The 22,076-nt window shown below is 44.9% G+C and overlaps 1 protein-coding gene and 2 long non-coding RNA genes across 6 annotated transcripts; 1 reads left to right on the top strand and 2 right to left on the bottom strand.

Annotated features, from left to right (window-relative positions):
- Positions 1-262: 262 nt before the first annotated feature.
- On the top strand, positions 263-19,456 carry LOC111964881 (neural cell adhesion molecule 1-like). 4 transcript variants are annotated; one of them, XM_070443896.1, is made up of 15 exons: positions 263-442; positions 6,279-6,350; positions 6,547-6,741; positions 7,140-7,277; positions 7,700-7,855; positions 7,977-8,094; positions 9,045-9,199; positions 14,488-14,630; positions 14,760-14,898; positions 15,457-15,624; positions 15,768-15,887; positions 16,418-16,545; positions 16,641-16,806; positions 17,792-17,993; positions 18,665-19,456. In XM_070443896.1, the coding sequence occupies exons 1-15, from the start codon at positions 382-384 to the stop codon at positions 18,702-18,704; spliced, it is 2,001 nt and encodes a 666-aa protein (XP_070299997.1). In that variant the 5' UTR covers positions 263-381; the 3' UTR covers positions 18,705-19,456. The 4 variants fall into 4 exon arrangements, with proteins under 4 accessions (XP_070299997.1, XP_023844503.1, XP_070299998.1 ...); XM_023988735.2 differs by having other exon boundaries at positions 264-442; positions 17,789-17,993; XM_070443897.1 differs by having other exon boundaries at positions 265-442; positions 7,700-7,840; positions 17,789-17,993.
- LOC139027876 (uncharacterized) lies at positions 15,870-17,722 on the bottom strand. The gene is made up of 3 exons (XR_011480016.1): positions 17,481-17,722; positions 16,136-16,249; positions 15,870-15,944 (listed from the first exon to the last, which is right to left on the bottom strand). It is a non-coding gene; the product is annotated as an uncharacterized lncRNA (long non-coding RNA).
- On the bottom strand, positions 18,942-21,353 carry LOC111964882 (uncharacterized). The gene is made up of 5 exons (XR_002877450.2): positions 21,086-21,353; positions 20,496-20,768; positions 20,255-20,345; positions 19,803-19,929; positions 18,942-19,598 (listed from the first exon to the last, which is right to left on the bottom strand). It is a non-coding gene; the product is annotated as an uncharacterized lncRNA (long non-coding RNA).
- Between the last annotated feature and the right edge of the window lie 723 nt (positions 21,354-22,076).

Raw genomic sequence — 22,076 nt, forward strand, 5'->3', positions numbered from 1 at the left:
CGAGTGATAAAAATATCTTCTATCTCGTCCCTGGGGGAGTGGAGAGTGCGGAGTTCCTTTTATACGGTGTTTTGGAGGGGAGGCAGGGGCCTGCGGTGGCGCCTGATAGGGTAGGGAAGGCTACTTTCGAGCATTCATTTTCCCCGGTGGATGATCTGAATCAAAAATGTTAAGGGGTGTGGATAGGCAGCAGGGGAGGGGGGCGTGCAGAGATTTAAGAGATTGTGGGGTAACTGTGTCTCCCTGGTTCTCACCTCTTGCCTATAAAGGCATGAAACACATGTTTCCACCACTGTTGTATTTGGCGCGCAATTGCATGCAGCAGGTGTCAAGGACTACATCGATCCATTCATTGAGGACAGTGACAACGTTGAGGTAGAAATGGCTGAATCGATGCTCATCTTGAGAATGTGTTCCATAATGCTGGTCCTTGGTTTTTCAGGTAAGAATACAAAATCCTAAACACTTCTTCAAGGTTTGAATATTTCTATAAATAATCATATTAATTAGGCCTACTTTTATATTTGTTGGGAGTGGGACTATTTTTTGTTTTTAATTGTATTTATTCAATTATTTATTTGTTTATTAGTTGTCTATATGGATTTGCCTACAGTTTAAATATGTAGACATATATAGACAAAAAATGTCACTGTTGGAGTTCATTTCTTTGAATATGTGGTATTTATACTTCAGTGTTTTCATTAAAACCCTTGGCAGCAATTGAATTCATCCATATCCAATATATTAATATATAGATATTAAAAATTAGTATATCAGAGCTGGTATAGCCTATATCTGATGATCATATCACTGCTACAAATGTAGGATTTTAATTTTGTAACGGCTGTCCTCCTCCTCAACTGAGGAGGAGTAGTAACAAGGATCGGAGGACCAATGCACAGCGTGGTATGTGTCCATAATATATTTTAATGATACAAACTAACACAGAAACAAAACGTGAAATACAAACCGAAACAGTTCCGTGTGGGACAAACACTGACACGGAAAATAACCACCCACAAAACCCAGGTGGAAAAAGGCTACCTAAGTATGACTCTCAATCAGAGACAACTAACGACACCTGCCTCTGATTGAGAATCATACCAGGCCAAATGAAAAAACCAACATAGAAAAATGAACATAGATAACCCACCCAACTCACGCCCTGACCATACTAAAACAAAGAAATAACAAAAGAACTAAGGTCAGAACGTAACAAATTTGATCAACCTGTTGCAGGAGAACTTTCCTCTGATGTAGGACATTTAAAACTTGGTGTGTGTTTAAAAAGGCTTCTGAAGTTTGTAATTTCCACTTTGAAATTTCAGACTTGATTTTCCCTTAAGATACATTTATCAACCCCTACAAAAATGTAAATTCATTATAATCCACATAATAATACACATTTCCTGTTGCTGCAGGATTATTTTCCTGCTGTAGCAAACTGGCTCAAATTAAAATCTCCTCACAGGGAACATGGTTCTGTCACGTTCCTGACCTATTGTTCCTTTTCCTTTTATTTATTTAGTTGGTCAGGGCGTGAGTTGGGGTGGGTTGTCTTTGTGTGTTTTGTTTAGTCTATGGGTGTTGTATGTGWATGGGGTAGAGAAGAGTGAGGTTGTCTAGTTATGTCTATGGCTGCCTAGATTGGGTCTCAATCAGAGACAGCTGTCATTCATTGTCTCTGATTGGGAGCCATATTTAAGGCAGCCATAGGCAGTAGGCTTTTGTGGGTAGTTGTCTATGTCTAGTCTATGTTGCATGTTTGCACTTAGTCATTTATAGCTTCACGTTCGTCGTTTTTGTTTTTCGTTTGTTCTTCTTCAAAATAAAGAGAAGATGTATTTTGCACACGCTGCGCCTTGGTCCACTCTCTCTAAAGAAGACGATCGTGACAGAACTACCCACCAACCATGGATCAAGCAGCGTGAGCGGAACCAACAACAGCGGCAAAGTAACCAGGACTCGTGGACATGGGAGGATGTATTGGACGGCAAGGGTTGCAACACATGGGAGGAGATCCGAGCTGGAAGAGATCGCCTCCCATGGGAACAGCTGGAGGTGATTAGGAGAGCAGAGGCAACCGGAGAGAGGAACCGGAGTTATGAGGGTACAAGGAAGCCTGTGAGTAAACCCCCAACATTTCTTGGGGGGGGGCTTAGAGGGAGAGTGGCGAAGTCAGGTAGGAAACCTGCGCCCACTCCCTGTACTTACCGTGGAGAGCGAGAGTACGGGCAGACACCGTGTTACGCAGTAGAGCGCATGGTGTCTCCTGTACGTGTGCACAGCCCGGTGCGGTACATACCAGCTCCTCGTATCGGCCGGGCCAGATTGAGCATTGAGCCAAGTGCCATGAAGCCGGCTCTACACATCTGGCCACAGTTGCGTCTCCGGGCCGGCTTAACATGCACAGCCTTACGCATGGTGTCCCCGGTCGCCTACATGCCGGTGCGTTTATCCCCTCCGCCGCATGTCGGGCGACGGGAGTAAACCAGGTAAGGTTGGGCAGGCTTCCATGCTCAAGGGAGCCAGTACGCCTGCACGGTCGGGATTTCCGCGCCACCGTCACCGCCTCCAGCCAGTAACCTACACACGACCAGCTTCCAGTGCGTCTTCAAGAGCCCTGTTTCCTCCACGCACTAGCCTGTAGGTGCGTGTTCTCCAGTCCGTTACACAGTGCTCCAGTCCCGGCACCCAGCCTAGCCTCCTGTGCGTCTCCAGAGTCTGTACGCACTGTTTCTTCTCAGCAGGTCATCGTGGCCCTGTAGTAGAGACGGCCTGTCACGTCCACTCTACAGTAAACCACCCTGTAAGGCCGGTACAGATGACACGAAGCCGGGGGTATATAGGTCTCGCTTGATAGTTACGGATCGTGCGTTCCTGTAGGTATGTGTGGCACCGCAAGCCGTATTGACTGTTATATAGTGCATCGATGATTCCCCAGTTGCAGAGGGGCTCAAGAGTACCATTTGGTGTTACCAGTTGTACCCGGCCGGAGGCTCAGTGTGAGAGAGCCGTAGTCTTTACACTGTACCAGTCAGAGGGGGGTAGTGGTGTAGACCGTCCGGAGGTAAGTGTGGGAGAGCCGATAGTCTTCTACACACTGAACGCCCCCAGGCTCTACAGATGGGGGTAGTTCTAGTCGGCGTGGTAGCACATCGTCATATGCACGGTGGAGTCGGGGAGCATGCAGGTCGAGGTCTTCGCTATGTGTCTTAGCTACGTTCGCACGACCAAGAGCGGGTACATTGTGTTGCCCTGTTGGTACGACATACCGAGGTAGCGGGTAGGACAGGCCCGCTGAGTTCTTGCTCACAGCTGTCGCCGAGCACATGATCACTGACGGGGGGGTGATGATGGTGTGTTAGAGACCTCTCGGACGGAAATGGCCGTGGGAGACGCCGGTAGTCTCTTGTACCACTTGTCCGAGTCAGCCAATGGCAGAGAGGTATGTGGTGTCATGGAGCCCCCCAGTGAGGTAAGTCGTCGTGAAGACCGCCCGGTAGTCTTCTAGCAACTGATACCCTAGCTCGAAGGGGCTAGTGTCTGTGTCAAGCAGGAGCTCGCCAGAGGATAGTGGGGACGGGTCCGTCACTCTGTCTACACTGTGACACAGTCAGGAGAGCCGGCTAGAGCCTTGCCGTAGTATATGCGTGTAGGTAGAGCATTCCGCCAGACAAGGAGCCGCTAGAGCCTTCCGCCAGAGACAGGAGCAGCCAAAGCCTTCCGCCAGACAGGAGATCCAGCCAGAGCCTTCCGCCAGACAGGATCAGCCAGACCTTCCGCAGACAGGATCAGCCAGAGCCTTCCGCAACAGGTAAGCCAGGAGCTCCGCCAGAACATATCCAGCCAGAGCCGTAAGCGAGCCATGAACAGCCAGAGCGTCAGCGAGCCATGAACCCAGAAGCCGTCAGCGAGCCATGACCACCAGAGCCGGTCAGCGAGCCATGACCAGCCAGAGCCGTCAGCGAGCCATGACCAGCAGAAGCCGTCATCCAGCCATGACCAGCCAGAGCCGTCATCCAGCCATGACCAGCCAGAGCCGTCATCCAGCCATGACCAGCCAGAGCCGTCATCCAGCCATGACCAGCCAGAGCCGTCATCAGCACCAAGCTCATCCAGCCATGACCAGCAGAGCCGTCATCAGCCATGACCAGCCAGAGCCGTCATCCAGCATTAAGCCATCATCCAGCCAGGATCCGCCAGAGCCAGCCAGCCAGGATCCGCCAGAGCCAGCCAGCCAGGATCCGCCAGAGCCAGCCAGCCAGGATCCGCCAGAGCCAGCCAGCCAGGATCCGCCAGGCCAGCCAGCCAGGATCCGCAGAGCCAGCCAGCCAGATCCGCCAGAGCCAGCCGCCAGGATCCGCCAGAGCAGCAGCCAGGATCCGCCAGTCATTCTGGTGTTGCCCCATCTGGTGCTGCCCCTCCTCCTGGTGCTGCCCTCATCCTGGTGCTGCCCTCATCCTGGTGCTGCCCCTTATCCTGGTGCTGCCCCTTATCCTGGTGCTGCCCCTCAGTCCGGTGTGCCCCTCAGTCCGGTGCTGCCCCTCAGTCCGGTGCTGCCCTCAGTCCGTGCTGCCCCTCAGTCCGGTGCTGCCCCTCAGTCCGGTGCTGCCCCTCAGTCCGGTGCTGCCCTGCACGTCCGGTGCTGCCCTAGTCCGGTGCTGCCCCTTAATCCAGTGGGGTTTATTTGGAGGGTGGCCATTTGGAGGAGGCTACTAAAGCGGGTAGTGACTATGGTGGGGTGGGGACCACGACCAGCGCCAGAGCCGCCACCGTGGACAGACGCCCACCCAGACCCTCCCAAGACTTTATGCTGGTGCGACCCGGAGTTCTCACCTTAAGGGGGGGTTATGTCACGTTCCTGACCTATTGTTCCTTTTCCTTTTATTTATTTAGTTGGTCAGGGCGTGAGTTGGGGTGGGTTGTCTTTGTGTGTTTTGTTTGTCTATGGGTGTTGTATGTGTATGGGGTAGAGAAGAGTGAGGTTGTCTAGTTATGTCTATGGCTGCCTAGATTGGGTCTCAATCAGAGACAGCTGTCATTCATTGTCTCTGATTGGGAGCCATATTTAAGGCAGCCATAGGCAGTAGGCTTTTGTGGGTAGTTGTCTGTCTAGTCTATGTTGCATGTTTGCACTTAGTCATTTATAGCTTCACGTTCGTCGTTTTGTTTTTCGTTTGTTCTTCTTCAAAATAAAGAGAAGATGTATTTTGCACACGCTGCGCCTTGGTCCACTCTCTCTAAAGAAGACGATCGTGACAGGTTCACAGTTTGTGTTCTGTCATGAGATGCACTGAACTTGATTGTCTTACTTGTCATTGACATGTTTTTTAATCTTACCTAAGGGATTCAGAGCTAACTGAAGTGAACATTTTCCTTGCCAATTTTCCCTACATGTACAATATATAGTTCTTTCAACACATTCCTCATGAATGTGGTGCTACAACTATACAGCATCCCGAATGCTAGGACATAGGAGAGAATACTGAGTTTGGTTATCTCATATGTTAAAAAAATAGATTTTTATTCTCTCTCTTTATTCTATCTCTACTGAGTTTCATGGAAATCTATCCAACCATTTCACTTTTCAGTGGCCAACAGACAAAGGACAGAAAGAAAGTAAGTTATGAGCTGAAGGAGATGTGGCCATATAAGAGAATTGGGGCGCAGACATAGAGCCTGTCTCATCCACAGCCACAGAGCTATTCTCAGCCACAGCCATGCAGCCTGTCTCAGCCTCAATACAGGAAGGAATAGCGTCCTGCTCAGGAAGTCCACCACTGCCAAGTTCCCTGCTTGTCTTTTCCTGGTCGCCTGTCAGCGTGCTGCAATTAGTTCCTAGGAGCCTATTTATAGGCCTAACTTACTATCTCCAGTAAAACAGTAGGACAATACGGTACACACATGCTCTGTCTGATGGCTGATGGCAATCTGCAGGGCTTCAGCGTTGACAGGAGCAATTGAGACCTCTCTCCTTCTGCAGGTTTCCCAGGTCAAATCAATCAACTGATCTCTCTTGTAAATGTATAGTGTTGATGAGTGCATCGTCACAGTCTAGTAGAGATACAGTGTAGAACATACAGGACAGGTGTGATTTGGTGGTATTTGATTAATCACACTAATGTGTTCTTAGTCAAGTCGATAGGCATGCCCAAATGTTTGGCTCTAGGTTCTCCATTTCAATAGTTATTCCAGAATATAGAAGTTTCAAGTGGTGTTACTGTTAGGTGTCTGAAAGGTTGTTCTAATATTGCTCTTCTTCCTCACTGTGTCAGAGGCCAAAATGGAAATCATCACCAGCAAACCAGATGTGTTGCTGGGGGAGAATGTCATGCTCCTCTGCAAAGGTTGGTACAATGTTCTGGCATTTCCATAAGAGCAGCATCTTACCATGGTTGAACAAATACAATATAATGCAGAAAATGTAAAGGGTAGAATGTCTTCTGCATATTGAAGTACACTGGCATATGCAGTTTATGAATTTATATATCCTTTACAAAATATTAATATATGATACACACAATTACACATAACCCCTCTTAGCTGGTGGGGAAGGAGACATCACCTGGCAGAAAGATGGAGAGGATGCTGAAGATGACCAGGTTGAGAAAGTGGATGAGACATCGTCAAAACTGTTAATCAGGAATGCCAAGATAGAGGATACAGGACGGTACACATGCCTCTGTGAATTTGAGACAGGCCACAGAGAGGATGTATCTTATACCATCTTTGTCTACGGTAAGATGTTTAAAGTAAAACTTTTCACCTGGCTAATATGACCAAGAGTCAGTGTTGAAGGGTATTTCTCGTATTGTTTGAGTATTGAGCTAATTAGTGTTGTCTTGCAAGATCAAAGATGCCACATAGCTCATATCCTTGTCACACACACACACATACACGTTTGTTTAAGTATCCTTGTTTTCTCTGACCCCTAACCTTAACCCCAACCTTAACACCAAACTCTCAACTCAATTCCTAACCCTAACCCATAACCCTATTTCATAACCCTAAACCCTAAGCCTGAAATATCCATTTTCCTTGTGGGGACCGGTGAAATTATCCTTGAGGATAGGAAAACCAAACACACACACAGAATGACACTTTCGAACTCTCCATCCCTCTCTCAACTCACCCAGAGCCGCCATCCTTCGGGCAAACACCAGCCTATCATGAGTTCCTGGAGGGTCAAGATGTGGTCATCACCTGCGTGGTCACTGGCAAGCCGGTGGTGGAAGTCAACTGGGAGAGGGACCATCAGAAATTGCACTCTGACGGTAGGAGGGGTAACCTCGCTTCTGATTGTTCATGTGGTATAGTCTCTTAGCTTCCTAGCTCCTCACACTAACTGCTGCCTGCCTGTGACCGATGGAGAGGTGGCGATGGTGGACAGGCTGTTGAGGGGCAGAAGGGGTCACGTAGCTCATAGACTATTCCGATTTGCCGTCAAATCGAGGGATGTTTTCCAGACTCTTCCCCGGGAAACATCTGATTCAATCTGTCTTCTTTTTCCAGAGGGACAAAACACACTGAAAATAACTGTCAGACAATCCCTGACCCTGTTTCATGTGAACGTCACCATTGACAACTTTAGAGAGGGTGATTGCTTTTTCAAGATTGGTTATATTGATGATTAAGCAGACAGAACGTGTTCCTGACGCTGCTCTTTCTTTTCCCTGTTGCCGTCTTTTGCTCCCAGCAGGTCGGATCACAAGACTGAAAGACAACTCTCTACAGATCAACAACATCAACAGGAAGGATCGCGGATCATATACCTGTGAGGCTAAAATCAAGGACCGGCCCATTTTCAAAAAGCACGTCATCTCCATCTTCGTCAACGGTGGGGTTACTCAAAGTAAAGGAGGGAATAAAGGATATTTTAGGATCTTTATTTTGTATAAACTCTGTATAGACCAGTGGATGTGTGTTGTTGTTGACTAAAATAAATCATGTCTCCTCTGACCCTCCTGCCGTAGTTCCTCCCACAGTGAAGATCCATGAGGAGGTGAAGAAAGTCACGGCCGGACCAGAGACCAATGTCTCCCTCAGCTGCCTGGTCGAGGGAGTCCCCCAACCAAACATCATCTGGACAATGTGAGTGTGTGTGTGTGTGGGGGGGGTGCTTCCTCGCACTGATGTGCATGTGTGAAAAGCCAGAGTATCCTGCTCGAAACAGTTTTGCAGTAACACAGAGAGTGTTACGTACGCCTCTTGGAGGAGGGAACGCAACACCCTGCTACACTCAACTCCCCGTGGAGTGAAAGAGGTATGTGATTGTAGATGCGGGTAAGGATGACAGAGGCAGAGAATATTACCGTTTACAGGGAATTTATTTCCTTAACACGGTAATGTGGGGAAAAGGGGCTGGATGGAACCAAAGCTAAGAAAGTTAAAGTTAAAGAATCCCCTCTCCTACCTTACCTGCCTACCCACTACTTACCTAACCTTTTAGCACCTCCTGGCGCACTAACCAAAATACAGGGGGTGGTCCGCCCAGGTCTTGCCTAGTGTGCATAGACAGTAAATACTACAGGTTATGTATGTCCGCAGGCCTCTTGCCTAAGCACTCCCAAGGTGCCTTCCCCTTCCCCCCTGGGAACAAATAAAACAGAATAATTAGTTGGTAATTAGTTGGTAAGTTGGTATTTGAAAACAGCTGTTTCCCCTGTGGAGAGGGAGGGTTCAGAGCTCCAATCATCGATGGGGCCGACCAATCAGCTGCTTAGAATCCAGGAAGCCATTTCCTGAAATACACACATACAAACCCAAAACACAGAAACTGGGGAATGTAACAGTGAGCGAGAGAGAGAGAGAAAAACTAGTGTGTATTGGAAAGTGTATGTTTGGGTGAAGGCCTCCAGTGTGTCTATATTTATGTGGTCATTTATGTCTCAGTGCACCGCTAATATGGCGTGCCATCCTGTCTGTGTGGTGGTTGACTGTGTGTCTCACTTCCTGTCAGCTTCCTTATCAGCAGTGTGCTAATGTTCTGTAGCACTAGGCCTCACTTCTGTCTGTCTGTCTGTTGGCGCTTCCCTCCTCAGCCCAGACTCTTCAGATGAGTCCCGCTACAAGTACAACTCAGACAAGAGCGAGCTGATTATCTCGTCCGTAGTCAGGAGCGACTATGGAGAGTACATCTGCACGGCCAAGAATAAGATCGCAGAGAGCAGTGCCATGATCATGCTGGATGTCTCAGGTGTGGTTTGTTAGAGAACATCAGGAAACACACTCCTCCTGGAAACAAACAGCTTTAGCTTCACAAGACCAAGCTTTCTCCAAAATAACAGTATTTGAATACTTCCTTCCAGATGTTTATGTTCCTGATATACAGAGATATCATGGAGAATTTGATTCTGTGTAAGCAACCATTTTCTGTCAGACAGTCTAGTGAGCCTGAGCCAACAGCAGCTGTTTCGGATAACAAACCATTTGATCCCATTCAAACCCATTACCCGTGTAACATTTTCAACCAGGGAAAAGTAGAAGTTTGTGTCTCCCATCAGAGAATTTAAAAAATGTAATCTTCAGGTGTTTTCAGAAAGATTCATGAACAGAATGGGTACCTTTTGAGGAAAAAAAAAAGGTTCATGGTTTTTCAATTTTAGCCAAGTTGAAGGTTTATTATTATTTTTTCAAATCTAGGTCTGGGGAGGGCCATGTAATTTGTAATTTATGAAATTCCAATATTTCTTAGTGTTTTAAAATTAGTTGCTTAGAAGGCTATATATCGATGTGTGCCTGATGCCGCCCCTCATCTCTGATTCTCCACTGGTCACACAATATCAGGTGTGCCTATAGGCTGTTTAGTGTGGTCTCAATCAAATGATCCATAGCCTATAGGCTATAGGCTATGAAATGCATGCTTGCAGAAGCACAGAGCAAAGTTATATTTGTAAGATAGCTGCTGGGATGGTGTAAATTAAACTAGGCTGCATTACACACTGTAATGGATTTTCCAACCCTGAGCTCTGGCCTGCTCTGCTCTTGCTGATCAAAACCTTTTTTGTGTGCTGCCTAACCAATGGCTGTGCTGTATAGGCCTAAAGTGGCAGTTCAGGGGGAGAGTCAAAGTCTTTTTCCAAAAATCATTTTTGAGTAGGCCTTGCGTGCAGTCCAGCCTATAGACTACGTCAAAATAAGCCATATTTGAGTAACTTACGTTGTGGTGCTAAAACTTGACGCAGGAGCTGCGGTACAATCGGAAATGGACAGCTCATGGTGCTGAAAGTAGGCAAATTCAAGTAGTCACGGTCTTCATTTTAATTAGACTTTACTAACAACAAGAGGGCTTTGTGTTGGAGCATATTTCTTCCTATTTAAGAAATAAGAGGTAGGCCTACCTGTTTGAAAGACAGAATAGGCTGTTATATCCATAGATGTGTCAGTCAATTCCTCCATCCACCATGTACTCTTTAAACAGCCTACCTCCAGCCTACCTCCATACCCCCTCAAGATTCAAATTGAGGGGGTATGAGAGAGTATGCCATAAGCCTACCTTTTATTTTTAAAAATGGCAAAAATCACAGGCCTACCCCTTGTTAGCTTAAGATTTTTAAGAAAATGAAACAGATCCTATTATGTAAAGTGATCTACACTAAATGTACAAAACACCTGCTCTTTTGATGACATAGACTCACCAGGTTAATCCAGCTGAACACTATGATCCCTTATTGATGTCACCTGTTATTCAATCAGTGTAGATGAAGGGGAGAAGACAGGTTAAAGAAGGATTTTTAAGCCTTGAGACAATTGAGACATGGATTATGTGTACCATTCAGAACTTTAATGGGCAAGACAAAAGATTTAAGTGCCTTTGAACGGGGTATTGTAGTAGGTGCCAGGTGCACCGGTATGAGTCTGTCAAGGACTGCAATGCTGCTGGGTTTTTCACGCTCAACAGTTTCCCATGTGTATCAAGAATGGTCCACCAACCAAATGACATCCAGCCAACTTGACACAACTGTGGGAAGCATTGGAGTTCGACACCTTGTAGTCCATGCCCCGAAAAATTAAGGACAAAAGGTGGTGCAACTCAGTATTTGGAAAGCGTTATAACAACGCAATGGTCCGTGATGCTTTATGCTAGAAACACGCTGTGCAATACCTGGGAAAGACATGACCCAGATGCATATGGGGATATCATTGTTTAGTTTCTTTGACATTCAGAGGCTGAGCTACAACCTTCTACAGCCAAGGACAAAAACCTGACTTTGCTTGGGAAGTAATCTAAACGCAACATGTAAAGTGTTGGTTCCATTTTTCATTAGCTGAAATAGAAGATCGCAGAAATGTTCCATTCACACAGAAAGCTTATTTCTCTTAAATGTTGTGCACAAATTTGTTTGCATCCCTGTTAATGAGCATTTCTCCTTTAACAAAATAATCCATCCACTTGACAGGTGTGGCATATCAAGAAGCTCATTAAACAGCACGATCATTAAACAGGTGCAACTTGTGCTGGGGACAATAAAGACAACTCTAAAATGTGCAGTTGCCACCAGAGACTCTGGGTTCGCGCCCAGGCTCTGTCGCAGCCGGCCGCGACCGGGAGGTCCGTGAGGCGACGCACAATTGGCCTAGCGTCGTCCGGATTAGGGAGGGTTTGGCCGGTAGGGATATCCTTGTCTCATCGCGCACCAGCGACTCCTGTGGCGGGCCGGGCGCAGTGCGCGCTAACCGAGGGGGCCAGGTGCACGGTGTTTCCTCCGACACATTGGTGCGGCTGGTTTCCGGGTTGGAGGCGCACTGTGTTAAGAAGCAGTGTGGCTTGGTTGGGTTGTGCTTCGGAGGATGCATGGCTTTCGACCTTCGTCTCTCCCGAGCCCGTACGGGAGTTGTAGCGATGAGACAAAATAGTAATTACTAGCGATTGGATACCATGAAAATTGGGGAGAAAAGGGGGGATTTTTTTTTAAATAAAAAATAAAATAAAATGTGCAGTTTTGTCACACAACACAATGCCACAGATGTTTTGAGGGAGTGTACAATTGGCATGCTGACTGCAGGAATGTCCAACAGAGCTGTTGCTAGAGAATTGAATGTTCAGTTCTCTACCATAAGCCGCCTCCAATGTCATTTTAAAGAATTTGGCAGTACATCCAACCGGCCTCACAACCGCACACCATGTGTAACCACGCCAGCCCAGGACCTCCACATCCGGCTTCTTCACCTGCGAGATAGTCTGAGGAGGGGAAGGGTTGGTGCTGAGGAGTATTTCTGTCTTTAATAAAGCCATTTTGTGGGGATAAACTAATTCTGATTTAGTGGGCCTAGCTCCCCAGTGGGTGGACCTGGCTCCCAAGTGGGTGGGCCTATTCCCTCCCAGGCCAACCCATGGCTGCTCCCCTGCCAAGTCATGTGAAATCCATAGATTAGGGCCTAATTTATTTATTTCAATTGAATGATTTCCTTCTATGAACTGTAACTCAGTAAAATTGTTGCATGTTGCGATTATATTTTTGTTCACATACTTCTATCACTATCAATTTATTAATCTATTCACGTGTTGTGCCATAGAAGATGTTTAAACCCGGACAGCTTTTAGGGAAACACTTCTGTTCTCTCGTTGGGTTAAGCCATGTAAGAAGAGTAACCAGCAGTTAAAGCTTACATTTTTCTGTGTCGGTAGGCCTACTCTGTCTGTGCTGGAAAAGTAGGCCTAACTTCAAGATTCCTCATGATGTAGAAGATTTAATTATTTGCAAACAGGGAAAGTTTCATTTAAACAAGACACACTGATTTGGCATTAGAGAAATATGATAAGATGAACACATAGGGACAACTCTCTGTCCATTCTTAGCCTGTCATTTTGGTAGTTTGTGTGCTATTAAAAAATATTCTACTAATATGTAAAATGACTTAGAATTGCATGAAAGGTTTATAGAAGGCTATTTTGTTCTCGGACCTGCAAATATGATTATAGATTTATGTAATGCTTTTACTATAAAGGAAATATTTCCACTTTTACTCTTGTCCACGGTGGTCTGCGAACCCACAAACTTCTGGCCATGTCCGCAGCCCTGTGCGCGATCAAAATTAATGTGCTGCCATGTATTGCTTACAGGACAAATAACAGTTTCTAAAACTTCATATCTAAGGCTCTGGTCTGTCCAAGAAATGAGGGTAGATGGAAGACATGTTCTCTGCTATCCACTTTATGTTTTTATTATTATTTGGGGTATAGGGGAGGGTCACTTGTTTGTTTTTCAAGCGTTCAGGGAGGGTTTAGGTAAAACATTCCAAGACAGTCGTGAAGAGGGCACGACAAAACCTTTCCCCCCCCCCCAGGAGACTGAAAAGATTTGGCATGGGTCCCCAGATCCTCAAAAGGTATCAAGGCACAAGGCGAGACCCAGATGCAGACACAGGAGGAAGATGGTTGGAGTCTTACAATGTTTAATAATCCAAACGGGTAGGCAAGAGAATGGTCTTGGACAGGAAAAAACGTCAAAACCAGATCAGAGTCCAGGAGGTACAGAGTGGCAGACAGGCTCGTGGTCAAGGTAGGCAGAATGGTCAGGCAGGCGGGTGCAGAGTCCAGAAACAGGCAAGGGTCAAAACCGGGAGGACTAGAAAAAGGGGAATAGCAAAGGAGTATGGGAAAAACACGCTGGTTGACTTGACTAAACATACAAGATGAACTGGCACAGAGAGACAGGAAACACAGGGATAAATACACTGGGGAAAATAAGCGACACCTGGAGGGGGTGAAGACAATCACAAGGACAGGTGAAACAGATCAGGGCGTGACAGCAGTGGAACTCAGGACTCTGGAGATGGGAAAAGGACCAATGAACCAGGGAGACAGCTTGCGAAACTCTACCCGAAGGGGCAGATCCCGAGTGGAAAGCCATACCCTCTGCGGTAGTAGGGAGCTGGGGTCCGGCGACGGTCCACTTGTCGATACCTGGAGATGGTCTTGAGAATAGCCGCCCTGGCTCTTCTCCAGGTACGTCGACAGCGGCGGACAAACATCTGGGCCGAGGATACGCTGACCTCCTGCTCTTGTTCAGGGAAGAGTGGAGGCTGATAGCCCATGGAGCACTCGAAAGGGGAGAGTCCCGTGGCAGAACTGGGAAGAGTGTTCCGGGCATACTCCACCCAGATGGGTTAGGCGAGACCCAGATGCATGTGAGCATGTGGGGCATGTGACAAAGACAATTTGATTTGAAATGTATTTTGCTGAAGGGAGGCCCATCCATTTTCATTTCAGAGAGGTCCGTTTTTCTCCATGTAACCCTTATTATAAATAACTTTCACTCCCTAACCAGATACAATGCCAATATCTTGCTGGCTTAACCATACATAATACCAATATCTTGCGGGTCTTCGAAGCCATCTGAACACACAACTCACAATAATTTTTCCTATTTAACAGAAGATGCACATATGTTAATAATTTACACATTTTTATCTATTATAATTTGTTTATTGTTACACAAAGCACTCAGTTTGTCCTGTCTCATGTTCTGTACGTGTTTACAGAGCATCCTGTAGCAGTGCTGAGCCAGGAGAAGATGAAGGTGGAGCCAGGCCAGACTCTCTCAGTGTCCTGTAACGTCTCAGGACACCCTATGCCCGCACTGCAGTGGGTCAGGAAGACCAACAATGACCACCTGCTAACAGTGGTAAGACAGATCATACATTCACACAGTGGCATTAATTACAAAAAATATTGGGGGAGAATCAGGCAGAGAATTTTATTGTTATATTTCTCTCCTCTGAGTTCCTGTCTGGTTGTGTTTGTGTGGATACAGGACGCTGGTGGAGGTCGAGTGAGAATGGAGGATGGCTATGTCCTGGTAATTGACAATGTGACTCCCTCAGATGGAGGGCTGTACAGCTGCATGGCTATCAGTCCTGCTGGCAACGCCTCCACAGATTTCAGCCTGCAGAGTAAGGCCACTCTTGACCTTCCTACTCTGTTATGATAATACTTAGTGCTAACACAACATTCCACTGGACACAGACGTCAGCTCAACGTGAATTCAACGTAAAATCATCCAAAAATGTCACCAAGTCATTGGATTTAGGTTAAAAGTCGGGTGAAAAAAATATGAAATTCACTTACATTGATACATTTTTTCAAATCCAAACAGTTTTCCACGTTGATTCAATGTCATCGCATACATTTTTTGGGGTTTAAATGACATGGAAATAACGTTGATTCAATCGGTTTTTACCTTTCTATAAAGGGACAAGCAGCCACAAACCACTATAAAATTCTAAAACAACTGAAAACATTGGGAGATTTTAGCTAAAGTGTAGGTACTCTATTTACATTTGCAGTGTTCACCGTTTTTTGTTTCTAACGGCAATGTTCTTATTCTTTCATGTCTGACATGCCCTCTTCACCTCTGTCTTTGAACTGCTCTTCACCTCCATCCTTTCTTCCTATTTCCCTCTCCTTCCTCCCTCTCGTTCTCCATCTTTCTCTCATTTCTCCTCCCCCAGCCTGGCCAGGTAAAGCATCACAGGTAAGTGGCACCCCAGGGCCCACGTCGGTCCACTTCACCCTGGGGGCTTCCCTGGTGGACGGGGGCTCTCCCATCACCCACTTCACCCTCCAGTGGAAGACAGGACGTGAGAACAATTGGCAGGAGAGAGTCATCCAGTCCACAGGTAAAAACCTGACTCTCAGTGCCCAAACTATTTAATGAAATACTGTAGATGATGTTTGAGACAGTTAAGATGAAGCCAATATATATATATATATAAATAAAAGTGATATGTGTGTGTTCATGCACTCTGTTGTTTGTGTGCAGACCCCCTGGTGATCACAGATCTGATTCCCTACACCTCCTACTCTGTCCGGTTTGCCCCTCGGAACCACCTGGGTCAGGGTGGCTTCTCAGACGCGCTCACCGTCCGCACACAGGGCATACGTGAGTGTCACCCTCCTCTTCCTCCTCTCTCTCTCCTCACTCCCAATCGCATCATATCTAGGCAAATGCAGTATAATTATTATTAAATGTCACCAACTATCATTGTTCAAACTGCATTACTTGTGTTAACAAGCTATATCCATATTGCCTACTGTTTTGAGTGTCTGTCTATATTGGCTGGAAGAAATGTTCATCTGCCATCATTCACTCATTCCACTGTCACATGATCATCCACATGACATCCTCACCTGCTCGCTGACGGCTATTCATGCTCCATTATTTCCCCGCTCCTGATGACATCATCCCATTCCATCGGCATTCGGCCCCGCAGGAGGTAAAGTACTGACACGTGTCGAGAAACTCTGAAAAGTCAGTTTTTCATAGATAACCAGCCTCCCTAACATGACAGTAGATTTTACTACAACAGTTTCACACACTGTTTAGTTATAAGCTGGCTGATGCATTAACACCCCTGACCTCTGTACCTACTGTACCAACACACTGCCTTCCCTCCCTCCCTCCATCCCCAGGGGAACCAGACAGGCCGGTCCTGGTGGCCAGCAAGGGGAAGGTTGAGGGCAATATGTTCTCAATCACTTTAACACAGTTGGACAGCGGAGGCTCCCCCATTATCCACTACATTGTCCGTTACAGAGTGGTGAGTATGCATGCATTTTTGTTCTTCAGTGAAGACAAAAGATCAAGACATTACAGAGTGTGCAAGACCTTACACCCCCCCTCTCTTTCTCTTAGAATAAGGTGGACGAGGACTGGAAGGTGAAGGACCTGCCGTCCAACTCGACAGTGATCAACCTCCATGACCTGCAGTATAAATCAGACTACCACATGGAGGTGCTAGCCGTCAACTCCTACGGCTCCTCCAGCCCAGCCAAGCTGAACTTCAATGTCCCACAGCCTGGTAAGCTGCTATAACATACTGTAGTAGTGAATTAAAGCTTGAGACCTTCCGAGAGGTGGGACAAATACTGGATTGAGCTGAGTAGCGTAGTGCTGCCACCACCTTTTGATTAACCGGTTTGTCTGAGTGAAGGATACACCAGAACTCAACAACAATATAGCAAACAATTATATACTTTATAAAACATTTAATTTCATAAGACAGCGTAGAATATCTCAGAGAGACGCCCTACTATATTTCTGCGGTCTATGCAACTGAGCCTGAGTAAGAAGAAGACTGTGGTGTAAGGCACACATAGGCTATGAGCTTAATTACACACTAGGAGGTGACACTGCACACAAAGGTGGGAACATGCAGTTACACGGCAAACTGGATATCAAATACTCTTAAAGCATGCGACTTCACTGCAGACAGGTGCTTGAACCAATACAAACAGTCAAAAGACCCACACGATAGTGATGAAGGCACATATAGGACCCAGCCCTCTTAAGCTACAATAACTGTTCTGCCCTCCCTTCATAACCCACACTGTAATTTAAAAAGTTACTCCTAACAACTAAACACATTTACCACATTTACACTAAACATTTAAAACATTTAAAAACATTTCGCTTGTCTAGCTGACGAGACGCTCCCGTGGGGTCTGAGCATGTGCACCCTTTCTGCACTCTCACCTTACAATAGTTTTTCCAGAGTCCCCGTCAGAGCTGGTAAACAGGCACAGGTGCCATCATTTAGTTCATTATTTGATGATGTCATTCCTTATGAGCTGTTTCACAGCTTTACAACAGTCACATTCTGGAAAACAGACTATTGCCCAATAGAGAGGAAAATATCTCTGAAATAAAACAGTTACAAAACAGAGCAGCCAGAGCAGGATAAATTGTTTAAGTTTAAGAGTTTAAATATGATTATCTCTCCCTCTCTCTGTCTCTCTCTCCTTCTCTCCCTCCCTTTCATCCCCTCCCTTCTTCCCCTTCAGTAGCCAAGATGAATAAGGGTGGGATGGGGAAAGGGGCTGTGGCAGGTATTGTCATGCTCATCTTTTTGGTGCTACTGATTGCTGTGGACGCCACCTGTTGCTATATCAACCGCTGCGGCATGCTGATGTTCCTGGCTGTCAAGGTGTTTGGGCAGAAGGTCCCTGGGAAGAAGACTGTGGAGGAGGGTGACTGCACCTGTAATGGGTAAAACTGTTCTCTAGCCTACTGTCTGCCTGTTCCTCAATGTAACATATTCAGAGGGTTGTAGTGTGGTTATGTGTGTTTCTCTATATGAACCGTCCTGAACCTCAGTTTATGTGTGTCCTTCAATGCAGAGGCTTGAAGTTGAATAGGCTTGGCATACCGAGGGATAGAATCCCAAAACTGCACTCACAAAATGGGGCAAATAATGGGTTGCAGGCGGAGGTCACGTGCGACAAAGCACCCCTCACCAAATTCGAGTAGGTGGCCGATGACGATGTCAGAGGAGTGGACACAGCCCACCCTCGCCCTAAACGGGCTATGATCCATAAAAAATGGCAAAAAGAGGCACCTCCACACTTACAAGTCAGAAAATGTGTTTGATCACTGACTAATTCAATTATAACTAATATACCCATGTGCAAAGTGACACCCGTAGCCATTTCTTTATACCCATTTTAATTGTTAGGTAGCCACCACCCACTTGCCACTGCTAGAGTCTTTCATGACTTGAGCTGACGAACACGGGAATACCCTCTCAGAATGAATAGGCTTATTTTCCTGTATTTGCATGTGCATATTTAGTTACTGAGCTAATGACTCATTAAATATTTCCATGGCTAGTTGTATTGAGTTGTGTTTTATTTCTAACCTGACCTATGATTTCTTATCAGGAAAATGTCCCCCATTGGAGATCCTGCCACAGAGGCCTGAGTTACTGAACAGGAAGTGACATCCTAGTATCTGAAGAATGGAACCTTTAAATGCCAAAGTAGAAAGGAGGAAGTATTGTGAGTTGGGGGTCTTAGTTAAATGTTTTTGGAGAGTTCCCAGGACAGTCCAAGTTGAGAAAGAATAAGGATTCGGAAAGTTCTGTGAACTGTAATGTCTAACATCAACAGATGGTTGTAATTTCATCCAGCACTGTGTAATCTCATGTTAAGTGTTACATTTCCTTGCTTTTATATTTCAGTACATTCTTGTTATATTTCAGTACATTAAGGCTGCTGTAATTTGTCAGGGAGACCTTCGTAGTTCATTAATTTAATCATAACTCATTGTTTATTGAAGTTTATGTTCATTTTAATCTGCAAACAATCTGTAAGTGACATATCATTATTTAATAAGGAATGTTTATCCTAACATATTAACAGTATACAGAATCTAGCATAATAACATTAACAAATAAGGACCTGCCAAAATTACATCTCTTCAAGTGTTGAAATCATGAGAAATATACATAGCTCTTATATATTACAGAGCAATATGATATGCTTATTTTTTTATAATCTGTTGTTAAATGGCATACCCTGTGTGCTCATGTAATCATTTTATGTTTGTATTTGTATAATTATCTACTTTTTTACTGTTTATTTTGTATATTGTACACTGTACATTGTTTGTACATACACATACAATATAACAGCTATGTATTTTGCTAATTAAAAAATGTCACTTAACATGCTTTTTTTTCATTCACTTTTCTTGAGTTTACCATACTGTAGGCCTTGAGGTCTAGATAGCAAAGTTCTCTGACCACCTCAGTGTGTTTGTAGTTGGCTGTAGATAACTGCATCGTCATCCTCTGCCTTGTTATTCAGCTGCCTCCTTTTAAAGGGAACAGGTTTTAGTGCAGATCTATATTTGTATTTACCTATCAGTTATTACTATATTACAGATACTACGTAATGTAAGCCTGTTGTTGCATTGTTGGGTACATGTTTTTGCAAGTTATTATGCAATTGTTTTGATACATATTATTTTCCTTGTGCAATTTACTGTGAGCGTCTCACTCACTCTGTGGTTATTTACCTGTGTGAAGGAGCAGGCCTGATATTGAGCTCTGCGTAATTCATGCATCAGGATCAGTGATCGGCTTGGCTGACCGTCTCATGTTTTCATAGATGTCCTCTGGTCTAGAAAAGGTTGCTTTCTGTAACTAACAGTCAGAATACAGTCAAAATACTGAGCACTGGCCCCTGACATAGAATGACTCTTTCTACTCATTGGCATATTTTAATTAACTCAAAGTTCAATGGGATTGATTTCCACATTTACCATTCAACTTTCATACGAGCTGTTTTTTTAATTAAGAAAAACAGAAAAAAAGTCAATGTGTAAGGTTTGTTTTGCAATGACAACCTAGCCCATTCGCAATGACAACCACAGTAAGGCCACTGTTCGTACTTTACTTTCCTCTGATCACCCTTCGGTGCACTATAATATATGTTTAGTTCTTTATAAGACATTTTCAAACCACTCACCTTTTTATGTAAATGTAGAGCACCACAATCACTGCTGTGACCAGGAAGATAGCCCCAAATGCTGCCAGGACCACCATTAAATGGGCTGATTCTGGAACACAAGAGAAAATACACTATTAAACCTGATCAGATCATATACTGTAACTTCATATCCCTGTCGGCATGCCATTGTTTTGTTGAGATACACAGGGCAGATATCACAACAGCGTGACATACAAGAAGTGCAGAAGTGTTGCAGTACCTTTAACTTTCAACTCCAGTTCTGTAAAGTTCTGTGATCCGAGGGCATTCTGGGCCATACAGAAGTACAGTCCACTGTCATCAGAATCTATTTCTTTGAAGGTGTGTTCTTTCCCCATCCCTAATCTTAGTGAAGTTAGCGTTCCTGTCCTCTGAAACCAGGTGTAGGTCTCTGCTGCAGGGTTGGCGTTATTGTTGCAGGTCAGAGTCAGACGACTGCCTTTCACTACCTCGGGGCTCGGGCTGACCTGAACAGAAACGTTCCTTGGAGCATCTGGAAGCAGACGTACAGAAAACAACATTGTATTGTGTGTATTCATTTGACTGTAAAGTCACCCCCCTTGGCGTTTTTCCTATTTTGTTGCATTACTGTCAGGACCCGGTGAGAGAAACAGTCACTAAGTCGGCAGAACCCAGAAGATGAGGCAGACTCAGCAGTACTAGAGATGGTGGTTTAATAAAAGGACAAGATCTTCAGGCAAAGAATATAAATCCACCACGTCCAAAATAAAGCCAAGAGGCACAAAATGGATATCCTCCAAAATACAAAGAAACTCCACAAAGTGGTAAAAACAGCAGGGAAAAACAAACCTCAAAAGACTACTCAAAAATACACAAGCACTAAACCAGAGAACCTCTGGAAAATCCAATAAGAGAAATATATGTTCACAACAAGGCTGGGGCTGGGTGCTAACATACAAACACTGAGCAAAGAACTGAGGAACACACAGGGTTTAAATACTAACAAGGGAATGACACACAGGTGCAAACAATAATTAGAGCAAGGAAAAAACAAAAGGTACAAAAAAGGTGCAATGGGGACATCTAGTGACCAAAACCTGAACAGTCCTGGCCAAAACCTGACAATTACAACCTGTAATTTAAATGGATTTTTATTTGGATTTCACGTAATGGACATACACAAAATAGTCCAAATTGGTGAAGTGAAATGAAAAATATGACTTGTTTATAAAAATTCTAAAAAAATGAAAAACAGAAAAGTGGTGTGTGCATATGTATTCACCCCCTTTGCTATGAAGCCCCTAAATAAGATCTGGTGCAACCAATTACCTTCAGAAGTCACATAATTAGTTAAATAAAGTCCACCTGTGTGCAATATAAGTGTCGCATGATCTGTCACATGATCTCAGTATACAGTTGAAGTCGGAAGTTTACATACACTTAGGTTGGAGTCATTAAAACTCGTTTTTCAACCACTCCACAATTTTCTTGTTAACAAACTATAGTTTTGGCAAGTCGGTTAGGACATCTACTTTGTGCATGACACAAGTAATTTTTCCAACAATTGTTTACAGACAGATTATTTCACTTATAATTCACTGTATCATAATTCCAATGGGTCAGAAGTTTACATACAATAAGTTGACTGTGCCTTTAAACAGCTTGGAAAATTCCAGAAAATTATGTCATGGCATTAGAAGATTCTGATAGGCTAATTGACATCATTTGAGTCAGTTGGAGGTGTACCTGTGGATGTATTTCAAGGCCTACCTTCAAAATCAGAGCCTCTTTGCTTGACATCATGGGAAAATCAAAAGAAATCAGCCAAGACCTCAGAAAA

The sequence above is a fragment of the Salvelinus sp. IW2-2015 genome, linkage group LG6.1, assembly GCF_002910315.2.
Source record: "Salvelinus sp. IW2-2015 linkage group LG6.1, ASM291031v2, whole genome shotgun sequence".
Classification (NCBI taxonomy): domain Eukaryota; kingdom Metazoa; phylum Chordata; class Actinopteri; order Salmoniformes; family Salmonidae; genus Salvelinus; species Salvelinus sp. IW2-2015.

Excerpts from the sequence above, each read along its gene's own strand:
- LOC111964881 (XM_023988735.2), top strand. The coding sequence starts at position 382 with ATGGCTGAATCGATGCTCATCTTGAGAATGTGTTCCATAATGCTGGTC. Across the intron at positions 6,351-6,546 it reads TGTCATGCTCCTCTGCAAAG|CTGGTGGGGAAGGAGACATC; the intron begins GTTGGTACAATG and ends AACCCCTCTTAG. Across the intron at positions 16,546-16,640 it reads ACATTGTCCGTTACAGAGTG|AATAAGGTGGACGAGGACTG; the intron begins GTGAGTATGCAT and ends TCTTTCTCTTAG.